Source organism: Azolla caroliniana, unplaced genomic scaffold (assembly GCF_043228905.1).
Source record: "Azolla caroliniana isolate FFs.n. ecotype wild unplaced genomic scaffold, voAzoCaro1.0.p SCAF_9, whole genome shotgun sequence".
Classification (NCBI taxonomy): domain Eukaryota; kingdom Viridiplantae; phylum Streptophyta; class Polypodiopsida; order Salviniales; family Salviniaceae; genus Azolla; species Azolla caroliniana.
Window position 1 is genome coordinate 15,583,270 of NW_028230444.1, and position 27,358 is coordinate 15,610,627.

Genomic DNA, 27,358 nt, shown 5'->3' on the forward strand with positions numbered 1-27,358 from the left:
GTATTTAATAACATCTTAGGAACTTAAAGGAATAGTATTGAACCACCTGGATATGCATATTTCATTTGGTAATGAACAATGTTAGTACTAAACAGGCAAGACCGACATGCCTATTTGTTTGATCATGCAAAACCTAAGTCAAGTGGACATAAAAAGTACAATGCAATAAACAATGTTAGTACTAGGGATCGGCAACGGCTCGGTTTAGGCTTGAACTTGCCTTAACGGTTTGAGCTCGGCTCGGCTTGGCTTGGGCCTCGTCAAACCGGCTCAAGCCATTTAGAAACTTTAGAGAGAGAGGGAGAGAGAGAGAAAGAGAGAGAGGAAGGGAGACAACATACAAGGGGAAAGAGAGAGAGAGAGAGAGTGAGGGAGACTAAACAGATGATGGGAGAGAGAGTGAGGGAGAACTACAAAGACGAGGAGAGAGAGAGAGAGAGACAACAAATAAGGAGAGAGAGAGAGGGAGAGAGAGTCGAGACCACAAATGTGAGAGAGAGAGTGGGAGGGAGAGCTTGTACAATGTATACTATATAGTATATAGTGGATCATTTGAGAGAGAGAGAGAGAGAGAGAAAGAGAGAGAGAGGGAGGTTTCCAAACCAGTTTCCAAGCCGTTTACCAAACCGGTTTAGCCTAAACCGGTTTGGTTTGGTTTGGTTCAGGTTTGAGATCCCTTAAAAGTTTAGGCTTACTTGGTTTGGCTTGGATCAGGCCAAACCGGCTAAGCCTAAACCGAACTATTGCCGATCCCTAGTTAGTACTAATACAAGTTATACAACTAAACATTTAAGACCTTTAGTACTAAATAATCCGCACTAAATCAACTGATCATCCTGGATTACAATGTAATCATGAAAAAAGGATCTTGAGGAAACAATACTCATAGGTATAAGAACAGAACCAAAAGTAAAATTATAAAATCATAGTATACAAATTGCATAATGCTTAATCACATACCATAGCAGTGTACTTTCAAACCCAAGCTAGGTACCATTCGGCTCCAACTGTACTTTTACAGTCCAAACATATATTTTCTTTCTCGAAATGGTACTTAGAGCATACAAAATAATATGTGTGCAAGCATGGTGTAATGATAGCATCCATAGACTCAAGCTTGAATCCAAGGCCACAGAATAAACACCTTCAGTAACGATACACAACATACACTATATTAGCACCAAGATATTTTATACCATAGAAGGTCAAAAAGGAGAAAATAAACCATTACCGTGATATAGTAATGTTTGTAATTGTACTTTCCATACAAGCAGGGTTCTCAACTACGTATGGACACAAAGTATCTAAACCTTTTTCTTTTAGACCCTTCATCAAACATGTTAGGTTCTCTGAATGCAGATAATTGCTCATCAATTTCAGAACGAGAAGACTGCCATGCCTCTAGATCTTTCTTCTGTGCTTCTAGATGAGTACCCATAGTTGTGAGCTCCTTCTTCAACTCCTCTTTTAATACATTGCTTTCAGAATTTTGGATTGTTGATGCAATCCATTCGTATGTATTCAACATAGTTGTGAATTGTTTCTCTGTTGCCATCTCACCAGATGAAACTTCTTCCAAATCGGCCAGCAGTGCTTACATTTTTGTTTGCATGGAAGCTATACAATGCAACAATTGCTCTTCATGTTTTTCTGTTAGTGTGCCTTTTTGTTTTGCAATTTGTTGAGTCAACACAAATGTGAGATTTGGGATTTCAATATGAGAGGTACCCTTGGACTTCATGGTAGTGTTGATAGTTGAGGATCCTCTATAATGTGATGATCGACGATGAGCCAAATCTTCCCAATCAACTTCAATGCCACCATGGAGTTCACATGCAAATGCACGTGCAAAGATAGATCCTACCTCATTTTGACGGATATGTTTCGTATCATAAACTTGTTCATATCGTGACTTTAGTTCAGTGATATAATCCTTCTTCAATTGAGTGAGGTGGAAACCTCTCCTTGTCTCGGGTTGTGATGAGCCCCAAGTTTTCATCATCCACATGTCTAGGTCTTCATAAATGTCCACTCGTGCACGAAGGAAATAACCCCATCCTAATTTTGTACCTCGAAGGATGTTTGTGTGAATCTTCTTGCCCTGAGTTGTTGAAAACTTGGACCTCCATCTAGTGGGGGTCATCTTACTTTCTTTGATGGGGGTCCTTTTTCTTTCCTTGCACGGTGTGTTGACATTTTCTTCTTTGTGGGTGTCTTCCTTGTCATTAGAATCCTGTCTGTCTTCTTCGCCTCACATGCACAACAATAGTAAATAACAGTAAATCATGCACAACAATAGTAAACAATATTAAATAATATTGAGCGAGCAAGCTCAACCGGATCCGAATCAGTTGAATAAGCCAAAGCCGGATCGGTATCCGAAATGGAGAACCGGATGATATCCGGAACCGAGAGCCGGATCGTATTGAAACCGGTAGGCCGTTAGAGGCCTATGGATCCAGCCTAGTACATAGACATATTCTTGGGAGTCAGCGACAGTCACTCGTATGAGCATTTAAGTATCTGTTAGTCCTTTATGGACTTGTATAAAAGTGCTCTTTGAGCACATTCTATGTACATAGAGGATTATTATTTTAGAATAGAGATTTATGTTTTGCTCTCTCTCTCTCTCTCTCTCTGTATCTCCCGTGTATGCTAAATATTCTCACGCTTCCATTGAACCTGTGTTTTCTATTCTCTGTTGTTGCCTAGCTAAACTGGTTTTGTCAAGCTTCCACACACTAACTTTTACATGGTATCAGAGTGCAAGGGTTGAGACTCCTCTGCAATCGACATACGTTTTCGAAGACAAACCCTAACACCTGGTGAAGAACAGTAGAGAACCGAAATGGACAGAGGTATGACAAGTTCGCTTCCCACAAAAAATGCATTAGTACCTGTTGGGGCATGGATATTGGAGCTATGTGGAAGGAACCAACGAGGTAGCACCGGAGTTAGCACACAAAGACTTCCTGGCATGGGAGCAAGGAGTGAGTCGGGTATTGTATTGCCTCGCGTCTGGTGTGCACGATCATATGCTTAGCTACATCAAGGATGCAAAAACGCCAAAGGAGACCTGGGAAAATCTACGGAAGATTTTCGCCGCAAGTACCATAGCCTGTAAGTTGCAGCTCCGGCAAGAGCTGAACAACATCCGATAAAGAGATATGTCGGTTACGGACTACACCACCAAGATTAAGGAGATCTGCGATGCACTCGGATCCATCAACGTAACGGTGGAAGAAGACGAGATGGTCCAGATCTGTCTTGGTGGTCTAGCACAACGGTACGGGCCAATCTGGATGGCAATTTGCACCTGGGAGAAGCCAACATCCTTCTTCGAGTTACAATCCATGTTGATGATCAAGGACCACTCAATTAGACAGCCAGATGCTATACACGGAGGTGGATCAACCCCGTGGGCATGGAGGACGAGGTGGGTCGGCACGCAATAGAGGTGACCGGCAAGAGTAGAACCGAAGGCACAGAGACGGTCCCGACAACAGTTCCGGACCCTCCACAAGTAGGGGGAGTCAAGTCGGAGCCAGAAACCGGCAGTCGAAAACTGACACGGATTGCTAGTACTGTGGCAAGAAAGGTCATAGAGAGAGCGAGTGTTGGAAGAAGCGTGTTGATTCGGTTAAATCCGGTGTTAGCCGACCGACAAGGGAAGTCCAGAATGGGAAATGAGGGGATAATTAATAACCGGGAGTTGATTATATATTTATATAGAATTATTATGATTTGAGAAGTGAACGGATGGACACGGAATCGGTATGCCGAACTGGTTCGTAGCCGGTTGCCGGTTGGCACCGGTTTGTACCTAAAGCTGGAGACCTATAAAAAGGGATCGGCTAAATTGTAATCATTGGAGGATAATTAATAAAGTGTTGTTGTTTTGTATCTTAATCATTGTTAATTACCTTTCTGTGTAAGTGTAATTTATCCTACGTGTGTATTGTGACTAATGATATTGCCGCTAGTAACCCATTAAGGTTCCATTAATAGTCGGTCTAACTCTATCTCACCGCAACACCCCTTTGGTGAAGTGTCTCAAAGGGACACCCTGTGTTAGGCCATTGTTTGGCCCAAGCGATAACACAGTTTTTGGCGACCACAATTCCTGCACAAACGCAACGAACAACGGCGGGCATGGATGACTAGACCAACAAACGACCCGGTTACAGAGCGAGCAAGAAGACTTGCCGAACGATTGCGGAAGCGAGAGGCTTTCCAACAGGCGGCAGAAGAGATCCGTGCGGATCGCTCATTTTCTAAAGTAATCCGGCGAGTGGCCGTAGAGTCACTCCGTATGCAGCAGAATTCCCAACCGGACGAAGGAAGCAGCTTGAGCAGTCTCCGAGATGCGGAATCATTCTGTAGGCACTAGCAACAGGGGGAGGCGATTCGCAACCATTATGGGCCTTCGAATTGTATTTGGACGGCGAATGCAACGCCCATTCGAATTACCGTAGCAACCACGACACCCTAGACGGACCGGAGGACGAGCAGTCGGATACCTTGTCGACACCAAAACCGGAGTTAATGGAATTGGAATTTCTAGATCGGTAGGTGGTGGATCAACTCTTGACACGACCACATGAGACACCGAAAGAAGAGGAGGCAAGACCTCCAACACCAAAAGAAGAGGAGGAAAGACCTCCGTCACCAAAAGAAGAGGAGGGGAGACCTCCGACACCGGGTGACGACATGCCGTTCCAATATCCCAAGTACCGGGATGATCCGGACGTAGAAGCTCATGTCTATGCATTTCTGCAAACATGGGAAGCAAACCATGTGTTGCAATGCTTGACCGCCGTCGAAGCAGAACGCTCGAAGATTGCAGAGTTCGGCATGACCTTGGAAGGACCAGCTGCGTGATGGCGCTTGATGCACACTCCCGGCACCATCACGACGTTTGAGGACTTAAAAACTAGATTTTTATAGTTCTTCAACAAAGAGATGGATCAATAGGAGATGGTCGGCCTATTCTACACCATACGGCAGGAACCTATGGAAACCATTCAACAATTCGTAATCCGGTTCCAGCGAATGCACAGTCAGCTCAATCGGGCACCACTGGAGGAGGAGGTGAAATCAATATTCCTAGCCACACTTAGGGAACCCCTGCGTACAGTGTGCGCAGTGATCGATTTCCGCACCAGTCCAATCGACCAAGTCATAGAAAGGGTCAGGGAGATGGAGAAAACAAGTTCGTGGCTAACAATGGGGGCACTCCAGCGTACATTACCGACAGAAGACAACCTACGGTTTTGGCAAGTTATACAATGTATGACTTATCTCAATGCCAGGCACTCGGCAATAGAATGTACCATGCGGACACAGTGCATGTTATGCCACTCCAGAACGCACACAATGGACTGATGCAAATATAACTTGCTGAACTGGCAAGCAACACCGGTAAGGCAAATCGAACCTCGGAGCAACCGAGAGGAGGAAGAAGAACGTTGGTGGCGAGAGGAGCGTTACTGGCCGACGCAAGATATTCGGAACAACAACTGGTGGAAGAAAGCTCAGTACAGTGGTGGTCGAAGTGGGCTAAGCAAGTAGCCGAGCTATAGTTGCTACGAGCAGATGCGGAAAACTGGCAGAAAGAAGGCGACGAAGTTTACATCTTGGATAGAGAAAGCATTGAAACAATGAAGGATGAATTGTTGGATGATTTCCTATCCTTGGCTGATGAGCAAAGGGTGGCAGTTTGCCAGTTGGTGGCACAACTGGATGATGACCAGTTGGACAACCAACTCCGCTTCGAGAAGTACGAATGGGAACAACGACGACAAGAAGTGGCCAAGAAAACTGCAGTGATTAGCATAAGTGACGAGGAGCCATCTTTAGAACAAACGCCGATTAAAGCCAGGGAAAGACAACTAGATAGTACTCAAGAGGAGCCGCTAGAGGAAGGTCATCGGTAGGCATCGGGGCATGCTAGACAACAGAACCAGGAGACGCCAAGGCCGGTTGAGCCGGAAAAGGAGGAAGAGCCGGTAAGATCAGTTGAGCCAAAAATGGAGACAGAGTTGGTGAGACCGATGGAGATGCCAAGGCCGGGTGAGCCGGAAAAGGAGGAAGAGGCGGTCAAATTGACGGAGCCGTAGGCGACGAATGTCAACTAGCAGCAGCCACAACCGGAGCCAGAGCAGAAAGAGGAGTTGCCACAATCGTAGGAACAACATGAGGGGGGACAACATCATTAGACAACAGAACAGCTTCCCGGGGAACCATTGGAACCCTTCGATCAAAGTATTTTGGACATTTTGGAGGATGAATGAAGGCCGGATAGTGGGATTCGACGTACAAGGTAATGTCCCACAGGTGTGCCATGTGTTAGCCGATCGGCAAGGGAAGTCCTAAATGGGAAACGAGGGGATAATTAATGACCGGGAGCTAATTATATATTTATATCGAATTATTATGATTTGAGAAGCGAATGGACGGACACGGAATCGGTATGCCGATCCGGATCCGGACCGGTTCGTAGCCAGTTGCCGGTTGGCACCGGTTTGTACCTAAAGCCGGAGACCTATAAAAAGGGGCCGACTAGATTGTAATCATTGGCGGATAATTAATAAACTATTGTTGTTCTGTATCTTAATCATTGCTAATTACCGTTCTGTGCTAAGTGTAATTTATCCTACGCGTGCATTGTGACTAATGATATTGCCGCTAGTAACCCATTAAGGTTCCATTAAATGTCGGTCTAACTCTATCTCACCGCAACACCCCTTTGGTGAAGTGTCTCAAAGGGACACCCTATGTTAGGCCATTGTTCGGCCCTAGCGATAAAATCCGGATCCGGCAAGGCCGGACAAGGAAACCGACAAAGCTCGCACTATGCAGAAGGATTGGAAGGATCCGGAACCGGGAAGACCGGAAAAGGACCAACCTTTGTGATGAAGCACAAGGCGAACTTGATGAAGAAAAACACTTCTAGATCGGAGGAAGTATGGTATGTTGATTCCGGAGCATCAAACCACATGACGAGCAACAAAGAGTGGTTCTCGTTTTTGGAGAAACCAAAACAACAGGGAATCATTGAAACCGGAGACGACACCCCTCACTCGATTGTGCATGTCAGAGAAGTCCTTTTAAGCCATGTTGGACAAAAGGGAAAGTTGATGAATGTACTACACGTTCCGACAATCACAAAGAACCTGGTGTCGGTCAAACAAATCGTTGACCAGGGAATGCAGGTGCAGTTTACGCACCTTGGGTACTTCATTGAGGAAGAAGGCCGGATAATCGCGCAAGGGCACAGAGAAGGGAGGATGTTCATCCTCAACACAAATGACGTAGGCACCGCCATGTTTGTCAAAGGACTGAAGATTGAATCAGACATCGATCTCTGGCATAAGCGGATCAGCCACGTCAACTACCAGAGGCTTCAAGATTGCAATTGAAACAAGTTGTGTTCGGATTGCCGACGTTTAGTGGCCGGAAAGCCCAAATATGTGAAGACTGCTAACTCGGGAAGCAACACTGGCTTCCATTCCCCACCAAACGAAACCGGAGCCGTAACAAGGTTGATCTAATCCATTCAGATTTATAGGGACCGGCACTGAACGTTAGTCTTGGCGGGAGTCGGTATTTTGTCTCCTTCATTGACGACCATAGCCGGCACACGTGGATCTACCTCATCGATAAGAAAAGCGAAGTCTTTGACTGTTTCCGGAACCTTCAAAGCTTAGTCGAAAGGGAAACAGAGAGGAAGATAAAGTGCCTACGGTCGGATGGTGGAAAAGAATACTTTTTTGACCAATTCAACAGTTATCTGTAGCAAAAAGGAATTCGGCGAGAATTCAGTCGTCGATATACACCGGAACAAAACGGTGTGGCCGTAAGAAAGAACCGGTCGATGCGGCAAGGGCAATGCTAGAGGAGAAGAGTATGCCTAAATTCTACTGAGCTGAGGTGGTCCGAACGGCCGTCTACATCCAAAACCGGATCGAGGACGAGGTGTCAGCACATGAGTTGTATTGTAGCGATGATCAAGACCACACGTCAAGAAAATGGAAGCTCAAACAAGAGAGTCGAGGAACCGACTCAACCCATTGAAGAGAATGCCAAGAAGGGGAAGGATAGATCGACGCCAACATACAAATTAAGGTCGGATATTGAACAAAAAACTAACTTCAGGAAGGTTCTTGAAGAAAGAGTGCTTGATAGCCGTATTGACCTTACATTGAGAGAACTATTTGAATTGCAAAGGAGTTCCATGAGACCATTGTCGATCTTATCAAACGTAAAAGACAACAAGCGGATGAGGAAGAGGGAATTTTGACAAAGGTGACAACCAATGCCATAACTATGGCAAGAACGGAAGAGAAAGAAGAAGATCTAGTGGACAATCATTATACATGACCCCATTGGGCAAGAGTGACAATAGAAACTCCGGTGAAGATTGGAGAGAAGAAAGAGACGGTTGTGGCTCTTATAGACCATGGATCAAAGATTAACATCATGTCGACGGATTTCTACAAGAAGGGAAGATGGCCTATCAACACGAACCATGGATGGAAGATTCGTGCGGCGACGAAGGCAACAAAAGATCTTTATGGAGCATGTCCCAACATTCAAGTCACAATCGGGGATATAGAGATCGACCAACACATTTTTGTGCAAGATTCAGCTTCCCATTCGGTGATTCTTGGGCAACCCTACATAACATCATCAAGGATGGAGACTAAGGTGTTCGATAGTGGAGCAACATTCGCTCGGGTGAAGAGTCTTGATGGTCAAAAGTCAGTTCAATTCTTAACAGTGCGAGCTAATCATGAGAGGAACCGAGATAGCCTCAAAGATGAGGCCTCTGATTTTTAACATAGACTATTGAAGAATGGGGCAAAGATAGTCCAAGAAAAAGTAAGTCCCCGAAAAGAAGAAAGAAGCAAGAAGGAAAACTATATTTAGCACCTAATGGTGCGTGTGGGATGACCACACTCAATGAGAGAGAGAAGCGCCAAGTTCAAAACTTTGAACATTGGCTAAAAGAACAAGGAATATTAGAAGAAGAAGACAATAAATCATGGGTCATGGAGGAAGCCTCATTTAATGATACAATCGGAGAAATAGAGAGTATCGTGGACTTGAGCCCTCATGAGCAACATACGATTCAAATAAACTCCATCAACATGTATACCGCCATCGACGAATGCCAACGGGGGGTCATGGAGGAGTTGGTCAAAGTAAACACAAAATATAAATCAATACATAAGAAGGTCAAGCCGGTAATTATTCCGTTACCAGAGGATAGTTGGCAAAGGATGAAAGAAGTTACCATGGATCCAAGTCTCAGAGACCCAAAAGGGATAGGCCATACCTTTTCCGATGAATCAAGAGGGAAACTCCAAGTCGAGAAGGATGACTTGCTTCTCCCCGAAGAAGAAGAAAGGTTTAGGATGATGCTCGAGAGACATGGGAAAGCCTTGTCCTTTTCTCCACAAGAAATCGGATGTGCCGACCCAAAGATGGACAAAAACATGGTGGATAGAATATACGTTGGATGATTTTGTTGTCATGATGTTATTTAGTTCTATTTTTCACTATGTTTCATGAAACAATGTACGTATGCATCATGCCTTTTTGAAATCCTGTTGAAATAAGGCATTTTTTAACATCTCACCAAGATATGAAAAAGAGAATGTGGCATATTACCTGTTTCAAATGACCAGGTCTTTTCTACCTTTTTTGTTTAACAACCAATGGTCTGCAACATTGTGCCTTCTAACAAAAGGACTTCTCCCGACCGGGATTCAACAACATGAATTTTGTTGTTGTTTGATGATTGGTTTGAGTTGGAAAAGCCTACATTCAACTCGAACCTTTGGCTTCTACCCATTTTGTTTAGCGACCAATGATCACTAATGTTGTGGCCAACCTTTCCACAATGCATGGAGTAGGCATTCGGTGTTCCGCTTCTCGACTTCGATTGATGTTGATTGTTTCTCCTCTTCGACTTGCTCTGGTCGCAATTGGCACTTTGAGCCTTTCCCCCGGAGAAATGTACTTCAGGACTGTCATTGATGGTAAGTCTCATCGACTTTCTTCGAAGCTCTTTGGACAAGACCACCCCAATCGCTTTGTCAAGGGTCAACTTCGTCGAGCTATTGGTGACAGTCGTGTAGAAGACTTCCCAACTAGTCGGGAGACTCGAAAGGAATGCAAGTGTCTTGACTTCTTCGAAGTTCAAGCCTTGTGAGAATTTAGTTAGCACCCAACTGAAGGTATTGACATGGGAGGTTGTCGACTATGACTCCCTCATCTTCATGTTAAATAATTGTCGAATCAAGATGAGTTTGGAGGAGCTTGAGTTCTAATGTATCGTTTGAAGTTTCTCCCATAGGGTGAATGTTAACTCTTTCACCATACTGAAGTAGACATCTTTGGCCACATGCATTTGGATAATTGATCTAGCAATTTCGTCAAGTGATCCCCATTCTTAGATCGTCATCATTGTCGGTTTGCTATTGTGCCTATGATCATCGATCTCGCCTCTGATAAGTAGCACATCGTGCATCATCTCCTTCCATAGGACAAAGTTTTTGTCAAATGATTAGCACATCCTACATGTTCTTGATTTTGGAGCTTGTGTTGTATGTTGAAGCCATTGTTCTTTTGGAAGGTGTATGTCAGGATGGTCTTTTCCTTCAAATTTCCTCTTCTTTTACCAACGTTGTCTATTCTAAGATCATTCTATTACCACTTGTTGACACTTAGTATGGTGTCTAGTTTATTGTTGTGTAGTCTTATGCGGAATATGTATGTTGATCTTGTTGAGGAACACCAAGCATAGAGTAAGTGTGAGAATGTGTGTAGTATTAAGATTACAATATGCACAAAGAGTATTCACTAAGAGAGAGACAATTATGTAGGCAATTAGGCTAAAGAGACATTATTCTGCATCCTCTCTACAAAGAGAAATACCTCCTATTAAAACATGAATGGGTTTTGCCCTAATTCCAAGGTGAGTACATACTTAGACATACAATGTGTTCGAGCCTGAGACTGTTAGTGCGAAAACAAGGACATTTATGATAAGAAGATCACCAAGTTAATAAGTTAAAGCAAGATCAAGGAGAGAGTGTGAGAAAGAGAGACAAGGAGGCACACAATGTAACAATCTTATTCCAAAAGTTACAATATAAGAATGGCACAAAGTTAGTTATATACTAATTGGGCTAGGGCAACTGCCCTTTGACATATTTACATTATTGTCCTAAACATAGTCTATCCAAAAGGACAATGTAAATACGACCATTACACCCATATTCGACACAATGGTCAAGTTGGAGTACAACCTTTTACTCCAACATGCCCTTATTGAAAATCTTGTACATTGAGTGGGTATTTTAAGGGTGATAAAATATAATAATCATAGAAATGGGTTTTTGGTGAAAACATGGATTGAAACACAATGAAAAGAAATCCCCTTTATAAAATAGGGTTTACAAGATTTTGGTGTAAATTATTAGGATTTTGATAAATTTCTAAAAATAAAACAATAACTAAGAACCCTAATATTCATGACGAAGAAAATAAAACCTATGATTTCAAGTACATTAAGGAGAAAAAGAAGATCAAGAAGAAAGAATAATCAAAAAAGATAAGTTCATGAGTAGAGCTTCAAGGGGAGATCCTTCAATTTGGATGCAACATCCCAACAAATGATGACCAAGTTGTCTCTTGTCAATGTTAGTCTTGTACACCCTCTTGATTTGCAATCCTAGTTCTCTCTTTAGAATTCAACATTTCTGCATCTCTACTTTTTTCTTCCCCAAACAATAAATCCTCATCATCCTTTTATAAGATTTAAGAGGCTTTCTCGCCCATAAAATTAGTAGATGTTTTTTTATTATAGCAAACACCACACTTTTTAATTTTTCACTTGTATGCACCACTTTACCCTTTTGGCACCTGATGCTAATAAAAATCTTTGACAAACTCCTAGCAATTGAGCTAAGACTTTATTATTATTTTTAAACACAACTCGTTATTTGCGCTTCATACTACACCCTCAACCTATAATTCAATCTTCTTGATATTCCTCGTTTAGCTTATTTTATCCTATGCATTCCTCACATTACAGTATCCACCCCCACCGAACATGCAATCACTCTTCACTTCCTTCACTCACCACGTCCAATTCTTCATCGTTCTGGTCTATCTTAACACCTTCAATGTATGCTTGAGCAATTTTCAAATCTCACACCATGTTTGCGAATTTATTAATTGTTGTTCCACCAATTGGCCCTTCAACCATCTCACTTCTTGGCCTTGTTACCGCCTGAGGTACATTTCTTTCATTTGGCCTTTTCCTCGTCTTCAACAAGAACTTCATAATTTTGACATATGGCCTCAATAAGGCCTATTTTCTCATCCACAAGATCATTCCAACTTGTCATTGCTTGAATTCTTCATTCAGCTTCATAAGCATCATCAACACGAAACTTCCCTTTTCCAACTTGATCCAAAATAATCGGCTTGCGAGCTGTTGCCCCTTGTATCATTTTCATTTTTGTTTCACTAACGGATAATAGTTCAATTAATTTAATCTTTTTTGTTCAATGATTTTACTTTAAATTAAATTATTTTTCGATTTACTGTTTTTTTGTTTAATTCTTTTGACTTATGGTTTAGTTTAGATTTGTGATTAAATGGTTCAATTTGGTTTCAATTTCTCCTTGAAAAAATTCAGTTTCACCTTTTATTTTATCGATTTGGTTTCAATGGCTTGACCTAATTGAAATCAAATTGTAAAAAGAAAAGGTGAACCCAAGTAATTAAAGAAAAACTGAAACCAAACCAATCCCCTTAATCACAAATTTAAACCAAATCATTTATGCCAAATTTCTAAAAAACTTTGAAGATGTGTAAAGTCAAGGCCTACATAATGTAACCTCTATATCATTAACAATTAATTTGGTTTTGCACATGACAACTTTTTTTCATCATTTACCATGTGGAGTTCAGAATCTAATGTTCCCCCCTCCACTTTCTCTTGAACCTTACTGTTTACAATTTCAAAATGTTAGAACTTACGCCTTACGGTAAATGGTAAGCTCAAAAACACTTTACACTTACCTCTTCAATTCATTGCCTAAGAGGTATTTAAAGAGCAAAATGTAGTCAATTAGAAGGTGAACATCCCCATTTTGTGTTACTTATATTATGGATGCATAGCAGTAGAAGATCATGAAACAATTCCAAACAAACTCACCTCTAAAATTATTGGCTCACATCTATTAGATTCAGAGTCTAAAGATGAAATGAAAGAGCATGTGCGGCCAATTAGACAGTTCACATTAATTTTCATGTTAAAGGGCTGTGGATACATAACAGATGGTTCTCATGAAACAATTCCAAATAAACTGACCTTCTCTAATATTATGGTCAAGAATGCATAATTTTACATTAGAAGAATCCAGTTGCTCGTACCTTGAATTATAAGAGTAAAGGTCAATATGCTTCAAGAGTGATCAAATATTAGCACAGCCTGCATAAAATAACATAAAAAGAGATTAATTGATTTAGAAAAAAACGTTTCAGATTACTAGTTTATAAGACAACCCTGCCAAACATCAAAGATAAAGAATATGCCCTAAATTGCTTCAAATTTCTTCCAAAGACAACCTCAATCCCAAATTGCAATGCAAATTAGTACACTTTGGGAGACAGGGAAGATGGCAGCAAATGCTTTAAATCACTTTAATAGAGCCCAGATGCCAAAAATCACTTTAAATGACTTTAGAAGACAGAATTGTCAGAAAGATGTGTCAAATTACTTTAGGACAACCACATGCCAGAAAACACTTTGAATGACTTTTAAAGACCTGGATAGCAAAAAACACTCAAAATATAGGTATACGGGTACATGATACCAAAAGAAAGAAGAAAGAGAATAATCCTTACCTCTCTTACTATCTTTTTATAGAGTTGGGTGGTTATTCACCAATCATATAAGACGCATCATGTTAGATCATCAACATGAAGTTAAGATTTTTGTTTCCCATCAATACTTCCGCTAGGTAAAAAACTCAGGAAAAGTCTGCATTAAAAACCTCAGATATATATCGGTCTCGAGAAACTCTATGTGAGCTGTTCGTCCAATGATACTGTTAAAAGAAATTGTTTGTGTTGATGTATTGAAGTTCACATCGCATTTGATAAAGTTACGCTTGACTGAGCTTGACTTTAAAATCTGTTGCATACAATTCTGGTGCATGGTCAGAAATGCCGATCCTCTTCTCGAGTCTTGGGCTGCTGCTTGACAAATCTCCACTCGAGCTGAATGATAAGGCACATATCGATCCTGCAAAAATAAATAAATAAGCTCATTACTTTATATATGAATAAACTCTCTGCATCAAAAACATTTCTCCTTAAAAAGCAGCCAAAGTTCAACATTGAGATAATGGATTAAAGTTAAAAACCCAAGATATATAGAGAGAGAATAGAGGGAGAGAGAGAGAGAGAGAGAGAGAGAGAGAGAGAGAGAGAGAGCGAAAGAAAATAAAATATACACATTGTAAAACTCAGAACTATCATAACACATCAATTATGACTAACAGTGGATTCTACTATTACCTGAGGTGATGATAATAGCAGAACATTCTGGAAGTATTCAAATGTCTTCTTCTCACTAAGCTTGAAGAGATAACATTCCTCAATGCTACTCTCATCTGTAAAGGATAATTGATGCATACAAGGTGAAGCCTTGAGCTTCTTCAGCAGCCACATGCCTGAGTTGAATAGTGTATTTGAATTATACATAAACCCTAAATGAGGTCCTGATATTGATAAGAATGTATATAAATACTCATGAAAAGGCTTCATGACTGGGTCTGCAAACAAAAACCAACAAAGAGTATAGTTTAAGTTCTAGTATTTATATATCTAATAATAAAAGAGATCTTAACATATTTCATTACGTTTGTACATACAGTTTGATTTGGCTTACCACTCAAAGATTCTCGGATTATGATGTTTCCCATTGAATGCCCAACAAAACTAAGCTTGCAGTTGCGTAATGTACTTTTCTTTAGCATGGAAGTGAGCTTTTTCTTCATGAAAGCTGCTACTTCTTCTGCCAGCCTATGTCCAAGCTCTCTAAAATTGCTCAGTGTTTTATCTTCATTGATCTCCGACATCAAACATTCAGCATTTTTATCAATTAAAAGCCACTGGCTCCGTACTAATCGCAGGTCAAGATGATGTCCCTGGGGTGTGGAAACCCGAAAAAGGGGCTATAGATGATGTATTTCAAATTAATTTGTCAATGGAATATTCATACCAATTACAAACTCACCTGAAATCCATGAACAAATACAACTACGCTTAAATCTTTCCCTTTTCCATTGGATATCGTTCTAGGAAGACACTCTTGCTTTTCTGTGTCTTGATTGCAATCAGTGACAACTCTGACAGAAGGTATTATATGACTTTCCACATAAAGAATAGGTAATTGAGCTGGCATGTGATAAATCTGCATATCTTGGAGAGCTGGATAGGTCATCTAGAACACAACAAAAACACAAGAAAATAAAATTGAATATAGGTCTGAGATAGCCTTATCATATATATCCAGAATAGCCAATTGAACAATACTACATAGATTGCATTAGATAGAGAAGATTTTTCTTACCTTCATCTGCTCCAGCGTTTTGCGATGTAACTCAGCCCGTGAGGCTGAAACCGTATATGTCTACAAACATTTAATTCAAAAAAATAACTATCTCACAAGTTTCTAGTTGCAGAAACAGTAGGCATATGACTACCTAAGTTCTTTATGAGAAGCTTGTTAAAACTAAGGAATAGATTTAAGTGGGTGAAACTTTTACTTAACGACTAACTAAGAATTTTGAACCATTCCTTGTATGTGACCACATTCACCTGTCTTTATGAGTCGAGGTTCCATGCACACTTTTACTATTAAAGTATTATCTAGCTCTAGCCAACCTAAATGAGAACTCTAGACATTATACTTTTGTAGCAAGTAGCAATGGGCACAGTTTCAGCTCAAACCGAACCGAACCGTTAAGCCATGGTTTAACGGTTTATTGGTTCCAAAAAATTATAATGGTTTGGTTTGGTTTAGATTTTCGATAAACAGTTCGGTTTCGGTTTGGTTCGGTTCTAAAACTTGGGTTTATAGGTTTGGTTTAAAGGTTTATAGGTTTTTGGTTAACTTTTGTTTTACCTTAATAGTTTATCGATTTAATGGTTTAATTAATGGTTTTTTATTTATTTAATTAATTTAACTTAAATGTTTATTTAATTAATTTAACTTAAATGTTTATTTAATTTAATGGTTCAATTAAAGTTTCTTTTATTGATTTAATAAATTTTACTTAAATGCTTATTTAATTTAATGTATTTTTGTTTATTTAGATGTTTAATTAGTTTAATTTAATGGTTAGGTTTAAATTTTTTATTAAATTGTTCGGTTTGGTTTTAACTTTTCCTAAACGGTTTGGTTTTAAATGGTTTGGTTTCAACTATTTCTTAAATGGTTTGGTTTCAATACTGCGAGTTCATAAACGGTTTGGTTTGGTTTTTGTTTTAAATAAACGGTTCGGTTCTGGTTCAGCTCGGTTTCTTTGCCTTGAAACTGAACCGCGCCCATTGCTAGTAGCAAGCATGTTTTAGCAATATAATATTTTATGCTCCAATCATGTGTTGTTTTTTATTGCCTAATTTTGCGTTAGCTATTAATAGCTGTAATCTATGTCATATGTGCATGTTGATGATCCTCATAATGGGCCTATGATTTGTGAACAATAAATAATGTACTGATGGAATCAACACTAATAAGTTATGAACCCAATGGGAGATCTCTCCCTAGAGAACTTACCTCCTCAATTAGTTTCTTGGTAACTGGCTTGCTCAGCAACTGCATGTTGTGTGACTTTCTCTCAAGATGTTTTTTAATGCTAGTAATAGATGGAACATCCATCTTGGAGTGAATCAGCCACAAGGATGACTCCGTACATCTTTCATCTACCCATATACCTCTCAAATACTCCCACACTAAAGATCGGTTCAGTCTGAAACATTCTTAATTTTTGACACATCAAAGACACAGAATATTACCATTAACACCTAAAAACATTTAAAAGAATATTTACCTGTGGAACTTCAAAAATGTATTCCAAAGCACTAAAATATTGGTACACAAAGCTTGAAATGCTTCCAACAGCTCTAATCTGGAAGGTAGCAAATCATGTCTTTGCATACCTTCAAGTTTCTCATTTAACTGCCCTAGGCAAGCAGAGGGAAAAGAGCATCAGAACTTATCCATGATAATGCATTAGGATATCCATATAAAGAGGGCATGAATGCAATATTACAAAATACATTTTAATCGAACAAAGTCATGAATGAGCACATATCCATGCAAAGCACTGATATCATGAAAAATGTTGTTGCAATTGGACCTTCAGTGAATCACACGCATCCTGACTCCAGGTTTGCTTGTTAGGGTGCATCTTTCTATCACCTATGATCCAATTGTCCTCCATGTTGCAAGTCAAGTTTTTCAATACTAAGGCCACAGATGCATTTTCCTCTACCCTCATGTCTGTGCACTGTTCAACGGCTAATCCCATTAGCTTTAGCTCATGCATTAGAATATTGAGGGATGAACATAGAGCCTTCCATAGTGCAATCTCTTTGGCATCATGGTTGGTTCCACAGACATTCTGTAATAATACAAGAAACAAAAAAATATTTGAGAAACATGGTATTTTAGATTAACATGGTAGTTTTCCAAATTTGACGCAAGAATCAAGAACCTGGAAGTTTCTCAATTCGAATCCAGATTCTAAAGTTGTGAAAAATGATATGAGTACTGATCATTAGAAAATTGGATGGAGTGAATTCAACAACTTTAAGAAGCAAGCATAATTGGATTGCGCATTAAACACGAGTTTGGTGTGGAGACCGATGTGTTAACAAATATGGCACCTTGAAAAAGCAGCAAACATCTTTACCTTAAGAATCTTCACATCTCGACAGGCAATGTCTTCCCCAGTAGAGTGTTGTTCACTAATGGTATTTTGTCATGGGACGAAAGCATACACCAAAAAACAAGTATAAAATCTGTGTTTTCACACTTGGCACGAAGAAATATTTGCAACCTCAAGAACTTTTTTGAATATTAATGGGAAATAAGAAAGAGAAGGAAACCTTTTCTGATTCTTTCGTAACGGCAAGCTTGAATTTGGCTTTAGCATCACTGAGTGAACACAAACATCTAAAAGAACCCTATGCCATGCATCAAAATATACAGGACAATAGGCATGTAGTCCTATTAAAGACTTTGGTAGAATGCGAAAGTCATGACTTGCACAAAGAGAATGTTCAGAGAAAATGTTACTTGATGACCTGCGGCATACAATAATCAATTACTAGCTTGATTCAGATATAATACTACCAGATCAACCACTGAGAATAAAGGGACATACAAAGCTGTTTCAGCTGGAGCATGACAAAGCTGGAAACTGATCATGACAGCATCACACAGCAACCACTGTCACATTGAACAACGGAAGTGGATAAAGTTTCACTTTCAAATGAGCAAATGTGTATGCCTCACACAATAACCACGTACCATGCAAACGAGAATATGAAAAGAATGCATGAACCTAGTATAAATATGAAGACAAAATGGAATTAAGTATAATATGAAGAAACCAGAATTAAGTGGAAGGAAAACAAATAGAACAAACAGCAAATAAACAATGTGGAGAAAACTCTGTGATGCATATCTTCAAGATACATAGTTACCTCGATATCCTTGACTGACAAGTTGAAGGATACCATGACAGCTAGTGAGACATCCTGCCTTGCATATTTGATGTGAAAGGGTCGTGTGGAAAAGCTGTTGTCAGCATCACTAATTTGCCAATTTGTTGTAGTTTCATCTGTTAAATCTGACACTGCATAACCAGAAATTGAATTGTGTCATAGGTGCCAAATACTGCAAAGATAAAGTAATGATAAAGTGCAGAAATGAAAGACATATCTATGATGACATGCAGATTTTGAAGGGGAGATGGTTTTCCTGAAGCTTTTCTTTGTTAGAAATTAAGAGAACTTCAGTTGATTTCGAACCTAAAGATAGTAGAGCTTACCATCCTGCTACAAAAAGCAGTGATTAAAATGCAGGTCAATCTTCACAAATAATTGAAGTATATTGGAAAACCAACTGCCATTATGGAAAACGTAGCCAGCAATTCTATAACAAAATGATACTGGCCATTGGGTGAATTTAGTAAAAATGGGACAGAAAAAAATATATGGATTGGTTGTCCCATGAATATATAGACCAAAAAGATCAATGTATAAATCCTATGTACACAATCTGAAAATGAACATTAGAACAAGAGTTCATTCATCTTTTGTGGCTCTTTCGCACTTACTGGGCTTGGAAAGTGACGGAAATAGCATAAAAATGAGTTCAATTTCCATAGTGAGACATATTAGAGCATAGAGCATGGGCAGTTAAAATCTGGTCACAACAGATTTTCCACCTAGAGGGTCATGACATCTATTTCTTGGTGTCTAAGTCTTGCTATTTGTGGATGTTCATATCAAAGAATGTTTTTCAGTTTCAAAATTCTCTCATTGAGATGTAACAATAATAGCCACATCAGATTAAAGTTGCCTTCCAGTCGGAGTGTAACCACCCATCTTCCAGACATTACAGATAAAACAAGCCCCCACACTTACTACAAACACTCATTTACTAATAGGCTAGTGTGCTAATTGCAAGGCTCATATGCCAACTTTTTGATCCACTTGGTTCCTATGTCCCAGTAATTATGATATCAAACCAATACATCTCCTATTCCGGACTTTCCTATGGCATTATTATTGTATACCCAACTGCATTTTTAATATTATATAATGAGCAAGAGAGCTTATTGTGTGAGAAATGTTGTTAATAGCAGCAGCGGAAGAATTAGAACAAAATAGACACAGCCAAGCTGTGAGATGGCTGTTAGACAGCACTAGAAAAAATGGTTGCAAAGAGTTGTGCTTGTTTGTAAGTAGCAACAGAAAATAATCTTCTTACAAAAGAGGCTTGTATAACCCTATTTATATAAAATTGGGAATGGTTGTTTGGTAGTTAAGAGACTCTTGTACTACCAAACAGGTACAATAAACTAGGAATAAAAAGGGAATATCTTGGAAAAAGTGGAAGAGAGAAAAGGCATTTAAAGCGTTGCAGATTCTAGAGAGAGAAGGCATTTAAAGAATTGCTGATTCTAGAGAGAGAAGAACCTGGGAAGAGAGAGAATGTAGTACAGAGATAATAAAGATGAAAGAGAGTGCAAGTCTAGAGTTGTCGCCCTCCAACACCTCCTCTCAACTCCAAAACGGTGGTCCAACATTGAGTCGACCAAGGAGCTGATCAATGGCTTGCCTTGGAAGTGGCTTAGGAAATAAATCAGCCACATTTTCTTGAGTAGGGCAATATGCCAACTTGATGACTTGTGAGTAGGCTGTGGGACCATCTCCCATGTATGATTCCACTCAATGGAATCAAGTTCAACTTCCATTGTTGCTTTCAACTTTGAAAGAACAAGGGCCTTTTTTGCTGTTGTGGGTTCTTGTGATTGCACAACAGTGCACAGTAAGGCAAAGTTGCATGAGTGAGGAGGCCGTTGTGACTTACGTGTTCTTTTCATGTTGGTCGGAAAACCAGATGTATACTCACGAAGTTCAGTATCGGAGAGATGAGAATCATGAATGGTGGCTTGAAGCCACTTGGGAAGTGGTGGAAGCTGGTGTGTAGAGGGAGGAGAAACAAGTGGAGTTGAGGGAGAGGTTTGAATTCTTGGCGAAGTTAGAGATCGAGTAGGAGGAGATGGGGGGCTTGAAGGTGAGACATCTTCATCTCAAAAAGGAGATTCCGGAAGAGCTGGGATTTCAACCGTGAACTCAGGTGAAATCCTAGAGTCATCCAGCTGAGACTCCACAAAATGAACATCCCTAGAGATGACTAAAGACTTTGATTCTAAATCCCATAACTTGTAGGCTTTAGATTCTGTGTTGTAACTAAGAAATTTGCATTTCTTGGTTTTGCACTCAAATTTAATCCTTTTATGATCTGAAATGTGAACATAAGCATCACAACCAAAGACTTTAAAATGAGATACTAAGGGCTTTACACCTGTAAATGCTTCTGCAGGGGTCATTGCAACAACTGCTTTTGTTGGGCAGCAGTTGATGATGTAGACTACTTCACTCCAAAACGAGAGAGGAAGATCAGATTGAGATAGCATTGTACGAGCCATCTCTTGGACTGTCCGGTTCTTCCTTTCCACAACTCCATTTTGATGAGGAGTATTGGGTGTAGAAAATTGGTGAGCAATGCCTCGTTGAGAGCAGAAATGGTGGAATGCTTGGGAGATAAACTCTCCACCATTGTCGGACCTAACCTTTCGACCTTTCTTTGATGTCTCAAGAGCTACCCTACAAGGAAATAAACCCAAACCTTGCAAGAGAAATCATCAATGATGAGCATGAAGTAGCGTGCACCACCAAGAGTAGTGGTTTTCATGGAACCACAAAGATCCATGTGCACCAACTCCAAGATAGATGTTGCATGCTGAGTGGATTCATGAGGGAGAGGCTCTCGATGTTGCTTGCCATGAAGACAAGCAACACATAGGGTATTGGGAGTTTTGAAAATAGGCAGACCCTCAACTAGCTAAGGAGAGCTTTTGTAGAGAATTGTAGTTGAGGTGACCGGGCCTAGCATGCCACAACATGGGATCTTCTTGTGCCATCAAGGCATGAGAGCCTTGAAGAAGATATAGAAGATGAGATTTGGATTTTTCCAAGGGGCTGTGGGAACTTTTCAGGTGGTATAAACCCCCTTCTTGTGTGCCACTAGCTACAATTTGTAGGTTGTTGGTGTCAATGACTTCCAAAATTGAGCTATCAAAGTAGACTCCATAACCTTGTTTAGTGATTTGGTAGACTGAAAGTAGGTTGGCAAAGATGCGAGGCACATGTAGCACATCTTGAAGAATGACAGGTTCTTCATTTGAAGAATTGTTAAGAAACACACTACCCACACATGAAGCCTCAATGCTTGAGGCATCTCCTATGGAGATTTAGGAGGAGCTAGGCTTCACATCATGAAAAATGGATTTGTCATAGGTCATGTGTGAAGTGGCACCACTATCTACTAACCACTCATCAATGGTCGAGGTAGTTGGTCCAACCAAATGTGAAGTATGTTCCTCAATGCCAAGGAAGATTGTTTCTTTGGCTGAGTGGGCTGAGTGGGCCGAGTTGGATTTTGGTGTAGGTTGATTTTTAGCATTGTCCCTTTTCTTTTTCCGACAATCGGGCTGAATGTGACCTTTGTAGCCACAATAATGACAAGTGAGCTCCTTGTAGGCTAGGCTGTTGGTGGTCTTGGATTGGGTTTGTTGTAGGAGTTACCATTTTGCTTCCACTTGCCTTTACTTGTCGCATGTAGAAGCGTCTCATTGGAAGCTTGAACACTTTTCTTCCTTGTTGCCCTGTCTTGTAGCATGCCAAGAATGTATTCATATCAAGTGTGTTGGGAAGAAGAGAAATTGTGTCACAAAAGGCTGAGAATGACTCAAGCAACTTTATCATTAGACGATGCACAAACTCGACTTCAGTTGACTTGCTTCCCAAAGAAACTAGTTCCTTTTGGAGAGTAACAAATTGCGTTATTTGATCCATGATGTTGGGAGTGTCATGAATCTTGAGATTTGCTAGTTGGCTCTTAATAGCTATCATTTGAGCATAGTTCTCAATACCTCTTTTTGATGGCTGTCCATAGTTCATTTGAGCTACAACTGGACAATTTACAGCAGTTATAAGTAGATGCTCATTGTCTTTCTACTTCTCCCTAGATGCTAGGTGAGGCTCAGATGAGGGGAAAAGAAAACAAAGAACGTCCTTTGTAGGTTGGGAGGGTGGCTGCTAAGAGAACCTCCTCTGTAGGTTGGGAGGGTGGCTGCTAAGAGAACCTCCTCTATAGGGTTGGGAGGGAGGGATAAAAGAAGAGAGGTCTGTGTGCTCTTTGGCAAAAAAAAAAACAAGCTAAGGATATGGAAACCTCACTGCTCTGATACCATGTGAGAAATGTTGTTAATAGCAGCAGTGGAAGAGTTAGAACAAAATAGACACAGCCAAGCTGTGAGAAGGCTGTTAGACAGCACTAGAAAAAATGGTTGCAAAGAGTAGAGACACAGCCAAAGAGTTGTGCTTGTTTGTAAGTCGCAATAGAAAATAATCTTCTTACAAAAGAGGCTGGTATAAGCCTATTTATACAAAATTGGGAATGGTTGTTTGGTAGTTAAGAGACTCTTGTACTACCAAACAGGTACAATAACCTAGGAATAAAAAGGGAATATCTTGGAAAAAGTGGAAGAGAGAAAAGGCATTTAAAGCGTTGCAAATTCTAGAGAGAGAAGGCATTTAAAGAGTTGCAGATTCTAGAGAGAGAAGAATCTGGGAAGAGAGAGAATGTAGTACAAAGATAATAAAGATGAAAGAGAGTGCAAGTCTGGAGCTGCCACCCTCCAACATATTGTCGGGTTCGCCATTTTGAGGATTTGAGAATGCAAACTTTGACAAAGTTTTCCTTATTCAAGGAAGAGGATCATGAGGGTGCATGGAGGCCTACAATGACCAAGGCAATGTAGCCATCAATCGTGGACCTGCCATGCCAATACTCAAGTATACCCCCCCCCCCACACAAATATTCTTCCTATCTTTGATATTCTCACCCTATCTAAAAGTGTTTTACAAATTTTATAATCGGGTTATTTTGTTTCGCATTTCCAATATTTCTTTCTTTGATCTTCTTATCCTATGTAAGTGTTTTGCATATTCTAGCTTAAATTCATAGGCAGTTTTTGTTTGAAGGCAGGAACATCAAAGAATTTGATCCCATCCACAAGACCATTGACCTCCCATTGGGTGACACTTGAGCTCCAAGTCAAGACTGGACCATTGTTGACTACTTTCGTGCAAAGATCCATCACGTGTTGTCATCATTGTTGTATTCATGAACAGTGCGTCAAGATAATGTAGGATTCAAGAAGCAAATAGTATATGATAAAAATATGCTCTATTAAATTGGAACAAGAAGATTTTATTTAACGAGGTTACAATATTCCACAGTAAGGATGACACATTATCTCTACCATGCTCTGGCTTGAACACTTGACTGCATGATCCTTAACACATAAACACACATATTCACACATATTCACACATATTCTCACATATTCACATACTCTATAGGATCCTTTACACATAAACACACACATGTACAATCTGAACATCACCAGAAACTGCTCACTTGCACATAGAGGAGCACACACATTCCACCCACACCTCGAACACATCCTGCACACAAACTGCATATTTACAAGTGTATCCACACAATTCAAGAGAGGAAGTCAAACAAATGAAGCACAAAAAAGTGCTAATTCATCTGCTGACTCCCGCAACCCTTCTTCTTGCAACCCAAGAAAATGGTTGTTAGAAACGTTTGTTTGCAATGCTTAGCAAAATGAGAATGCATTAGACATGTTCTCATTTTGTTCAGCCTGTAGAAATAGGAATCTCACTATAATATAGTATTTGAGCCTGAAGTATTCAAATGATTGTATCCTATCACTCTAGCATTGTGTCTATCAATTCTCCCATCATTATTATTATAATATGAACGTGTAAAACCCTAACCCAAACCTAGGAAAAACCTAAACCCAAGTTTTGGAAACAAAAAATAGCCCTCCCTATTTAGTATGTATTGAAATGAACACTTGATGAATCCATATGAGAAACACCATGTTGAATCCAAATGTGAACCCACAACCATTCTTCCAGGGAAAATTCCTTTAAGTGTGTTCCTCTTATAAGGAGGTTTATTGATGCTAAAAGCCTCATTCATCACGAGGGTTATTGGAGTATGGCTTGCATATACCATTGATATGAAACTCCTGAAAGAATATAGTCAGGGTAGTTAAAAAGGAATCTCTTAAATGCTAGTGGATCAAAGAAGCAAGGCATTAGCTAAGTAGTTGGAGCAATGAATGCTCATGTAACATTCTCCTTTTGATGGCCTAGAAAATAGCAACTAGAGGAAAATAATAAAAACTACAGCCCACTGAAGACAAAAGGGAAGCTCTGAGGAAGAAATAGATGCAATGTGAATCTCAAAATAGTTCTTGCCACGTATGAAACCAAGAATGGATTATAAAGTGCAACGACTTGTCTCAAAATAGACAAGGTTCCTCTTTCATTAAACAGTTTTAAATCTCCAATAAAGTGGTTAACAAATAATACTTTCATAAGGACAAAGAACAATTTTGGGACTAAAAGCTCCATAAATGTTTTACTCAACACCACTCAGCCCTAATTCCTTGTCTCTATTTTCAAGACCAAAACTAAAGATTATAAGATTGCAACGACTCTGATGTTCCTCTTTTAATTATAGATATGCAATTCACATGACTTCTTGTTCTAAGGATCCAGAAGAAGATTTGAGCAATCAACTAGTTGTAGATACATAGCACAGGTTAATACAATGACTTGCTGGTTCCTCAAGTACCTTTTAAACCTAGAATAGACCAATAAACCATTTATGAGCATATCTGTTCCAGCAATCCCTGATTCTCCAGTGTTACAGTTACCCTTTAATGATAGACAAGCAATGTAGAGTCAAACAAAAAAGCATAAACATGCCCGTCTCTGAACTTTATTAAGAAGCGTAACTTGATATCAATTTCTTACCTTCATATTGAATAACACGAGAAGGAACTCCCAGAACATCATGTGACGTTTCCCAATGAGAAGTAACTTTCACTTGGTACCAACTGCACCATAAATGCTTAATCCTTAATGGAATACTAAATAGAGTGGCAAGCCTTAATAAAAAAGCAAACCACAGAGAAAATCTAAGATTGTCTTTCATAGTATGACAAAAACAAAGATATCCCAAGTTAATGCTTAATAAAGTATGGAAGACAAAAACAAGCCAGTTCATACTTTGCTGAAAATTATGATCATCAGAATGTGATGGATTAAACACATTCTGAAATTGATCAAAGTGAGATTTTGCAAAAGGGAAGGAGAGACATGCGAATGCTGGAAATAGATCAAGGTGTGAAATCTCATATCAGGGTTTTAGGAAAGGCAAGACTACAAGCTTACCATAAATCTATATTGAAGTGGAGTTTGAAAAGGGCAAAAAGAACAAGGAAAGAGACATACCCTTGTTGGAATAGGTCAAGGTTATGGAAACTGTGCATGTAGACTGCAATCTCGAGGAATGATTCTGTTCCAGAAGTTGACGAAGAAACAACAGAAGAAGGGAGAGGATTCGTGGCTTCTTTTTTTTCTTCCGTTGTTGTTTCTGAAGCATAACCTCCGTTGTTGGTTCGAAAGAAGGTCCTCCTGGGTGGTCGATCCACAAGAGACATGGCAAGTTCATGAAAACCCATGTCGCCAAAACAATCTCCTGAGAAGAAGAAACGGAAAACAAAAAGGTTCATAAGGATCGGGAGGAGAAAAGAAAAAGAAAAACAGATTTGGAGAAGGAAGATAGGCAGGAAATCTGAGAAGGAAGGCGAAATTCGCATGCCATTGAAATTGAAAGAGCTCGCCATAGCCAAGAAGCGCACGATGCCGTCTTCTTTCTTCACAGTATCGCTGTGCTGCGTCTGCGATTTGGGGGTTTTGGGCACTCCTTTTTTTCATTCAAAATTGAGAGATTATTTCCTCATTTCAAACGCAGGACAGGAGGAGGAGGCAGGAAGGCATAAGGAGGAGGACCAAGACCAAGACCAAGACCAAGACCAGGAGGAACAAGAACAAGAGCAGAAGCATTTATGGCCCTCCCTCCTTTTACCTGCTATCGGGACCGCCAAGCCCTGTCCCATCCATTTTTTTATTGTCAGGACTATTGTCGTAACCTTGTCTCCCTCTTCGATCCTCCTCGGTCGCAGTCTGTGCATTCTGGCGAATCTCCCCCTTCATCTTGACCTATTAAGAGTCTAATACTAATCAATCGACCAATAAAGTAAAATATAAGTTAAATAGATTGGATAGAAGAACTTGTTCCGCCCGACCACCCCCGAGCTAATGATCAAGAAGACATAGCCAACCTACCACCGACGTCTCATATCGTCGGATATTAGGATGACTAATACCTTGGAAGAGATAACACGATCATTGTGAAGAAAGCTTGACCCGCACCACCTGTGTCTTAAGGCAACAACCTTCCGACGTAATGTGCTTTTGAGGGTAGATAAGCCTCATATTTATACCTCTTCCT

At 40.0% G+C, this 27,358-nt stretch overlaps 1 protein-coding gene across 5 annotated transcripts; it reads right to left on the reverse strand.

Moving 5' to 3' along the window:
- Window positions 1-13,233: 13,233 nt before the first annotated feature.
- LOC147860246 (uncharacterized) lies at window positions 13,234-26,725 on the reverse strand. Of its 5 annotated transcripts, none has more exons than XM_087324230.1 (16): window positions 26,639-26,725; window positions 26,296-26,542; window positions 25,816-25,898; window positions 18,805-18,956; window positions 18,483-18,547; window positions 18,205-18,402; window positions 18,009-18,063; window positions 17,454-17,717; window positions 17,145-17,272; window positions 16,871-17,063; window positions 15,662-15,721; window positions 15,326-15,532; window positions 14,978-15,236; window positions 14,605-14,861; window positions 13,930-14,329; window positions 13,234-13,513 (listed from the first exon to the last, which is right to left on the reverse strand). In XM_087324230.1, the coding sequence occupies exons 1-15, from the start codon at window positions 26,688-26,690 to the stop codon at window positions 14,042-14,044; spliced, it is 2,508 nt and encodes an 835-aa protein (XP_087180356.1). In that variant the 5' UTR covers window positions 26,691-26,725; the 3' UTR covers window positions 13,234-13,513; window positions 13,930-14,041. The 5 variants fall into 5 exon arrangements, with proteins under 5 accessions (XP_087180356.1, XP_087180357.1, XP_087180358.1 ...); XM_087324231.1 differs by having other exon boundaries at window positions 26,666-26,705; XM_087324232.1 differs by lacking the exons at window positions 25,816-25,898; window positions 26,296-26,542; window positions 26,639-26,725 and adding an exon at window positions 25,634-25,716.
- Window positions 26,726-27,358: the final 633 nt, after the last annotated feature.

Excerpts from the sequence above, each read along its gene's own strand:
- LOC147860246 (XM_087324230.1), bottom strand. The coding sequence starts at position 26,690 with ATGGCGAGCTCTTTCAATTTCAATGGCATGCGAATTTCGCCTTCCTTC. Across the intron at positions 26,543-26,638 it reads AATTTCGCCTTCCTTCTCAG|GAGATTGTTTTGGCGACATG; the intron begins ATTTCCTGCCTA and ends TCTTCTTCTCAG. Across the intron at positions 17,273-17,453 it reads ATGCGTGTGATTCACTGAAG|TTAAATGAGAAACTTGAAGG; the intron begins GTCCAATTGCAA and ends TGCCTAGGGCAG.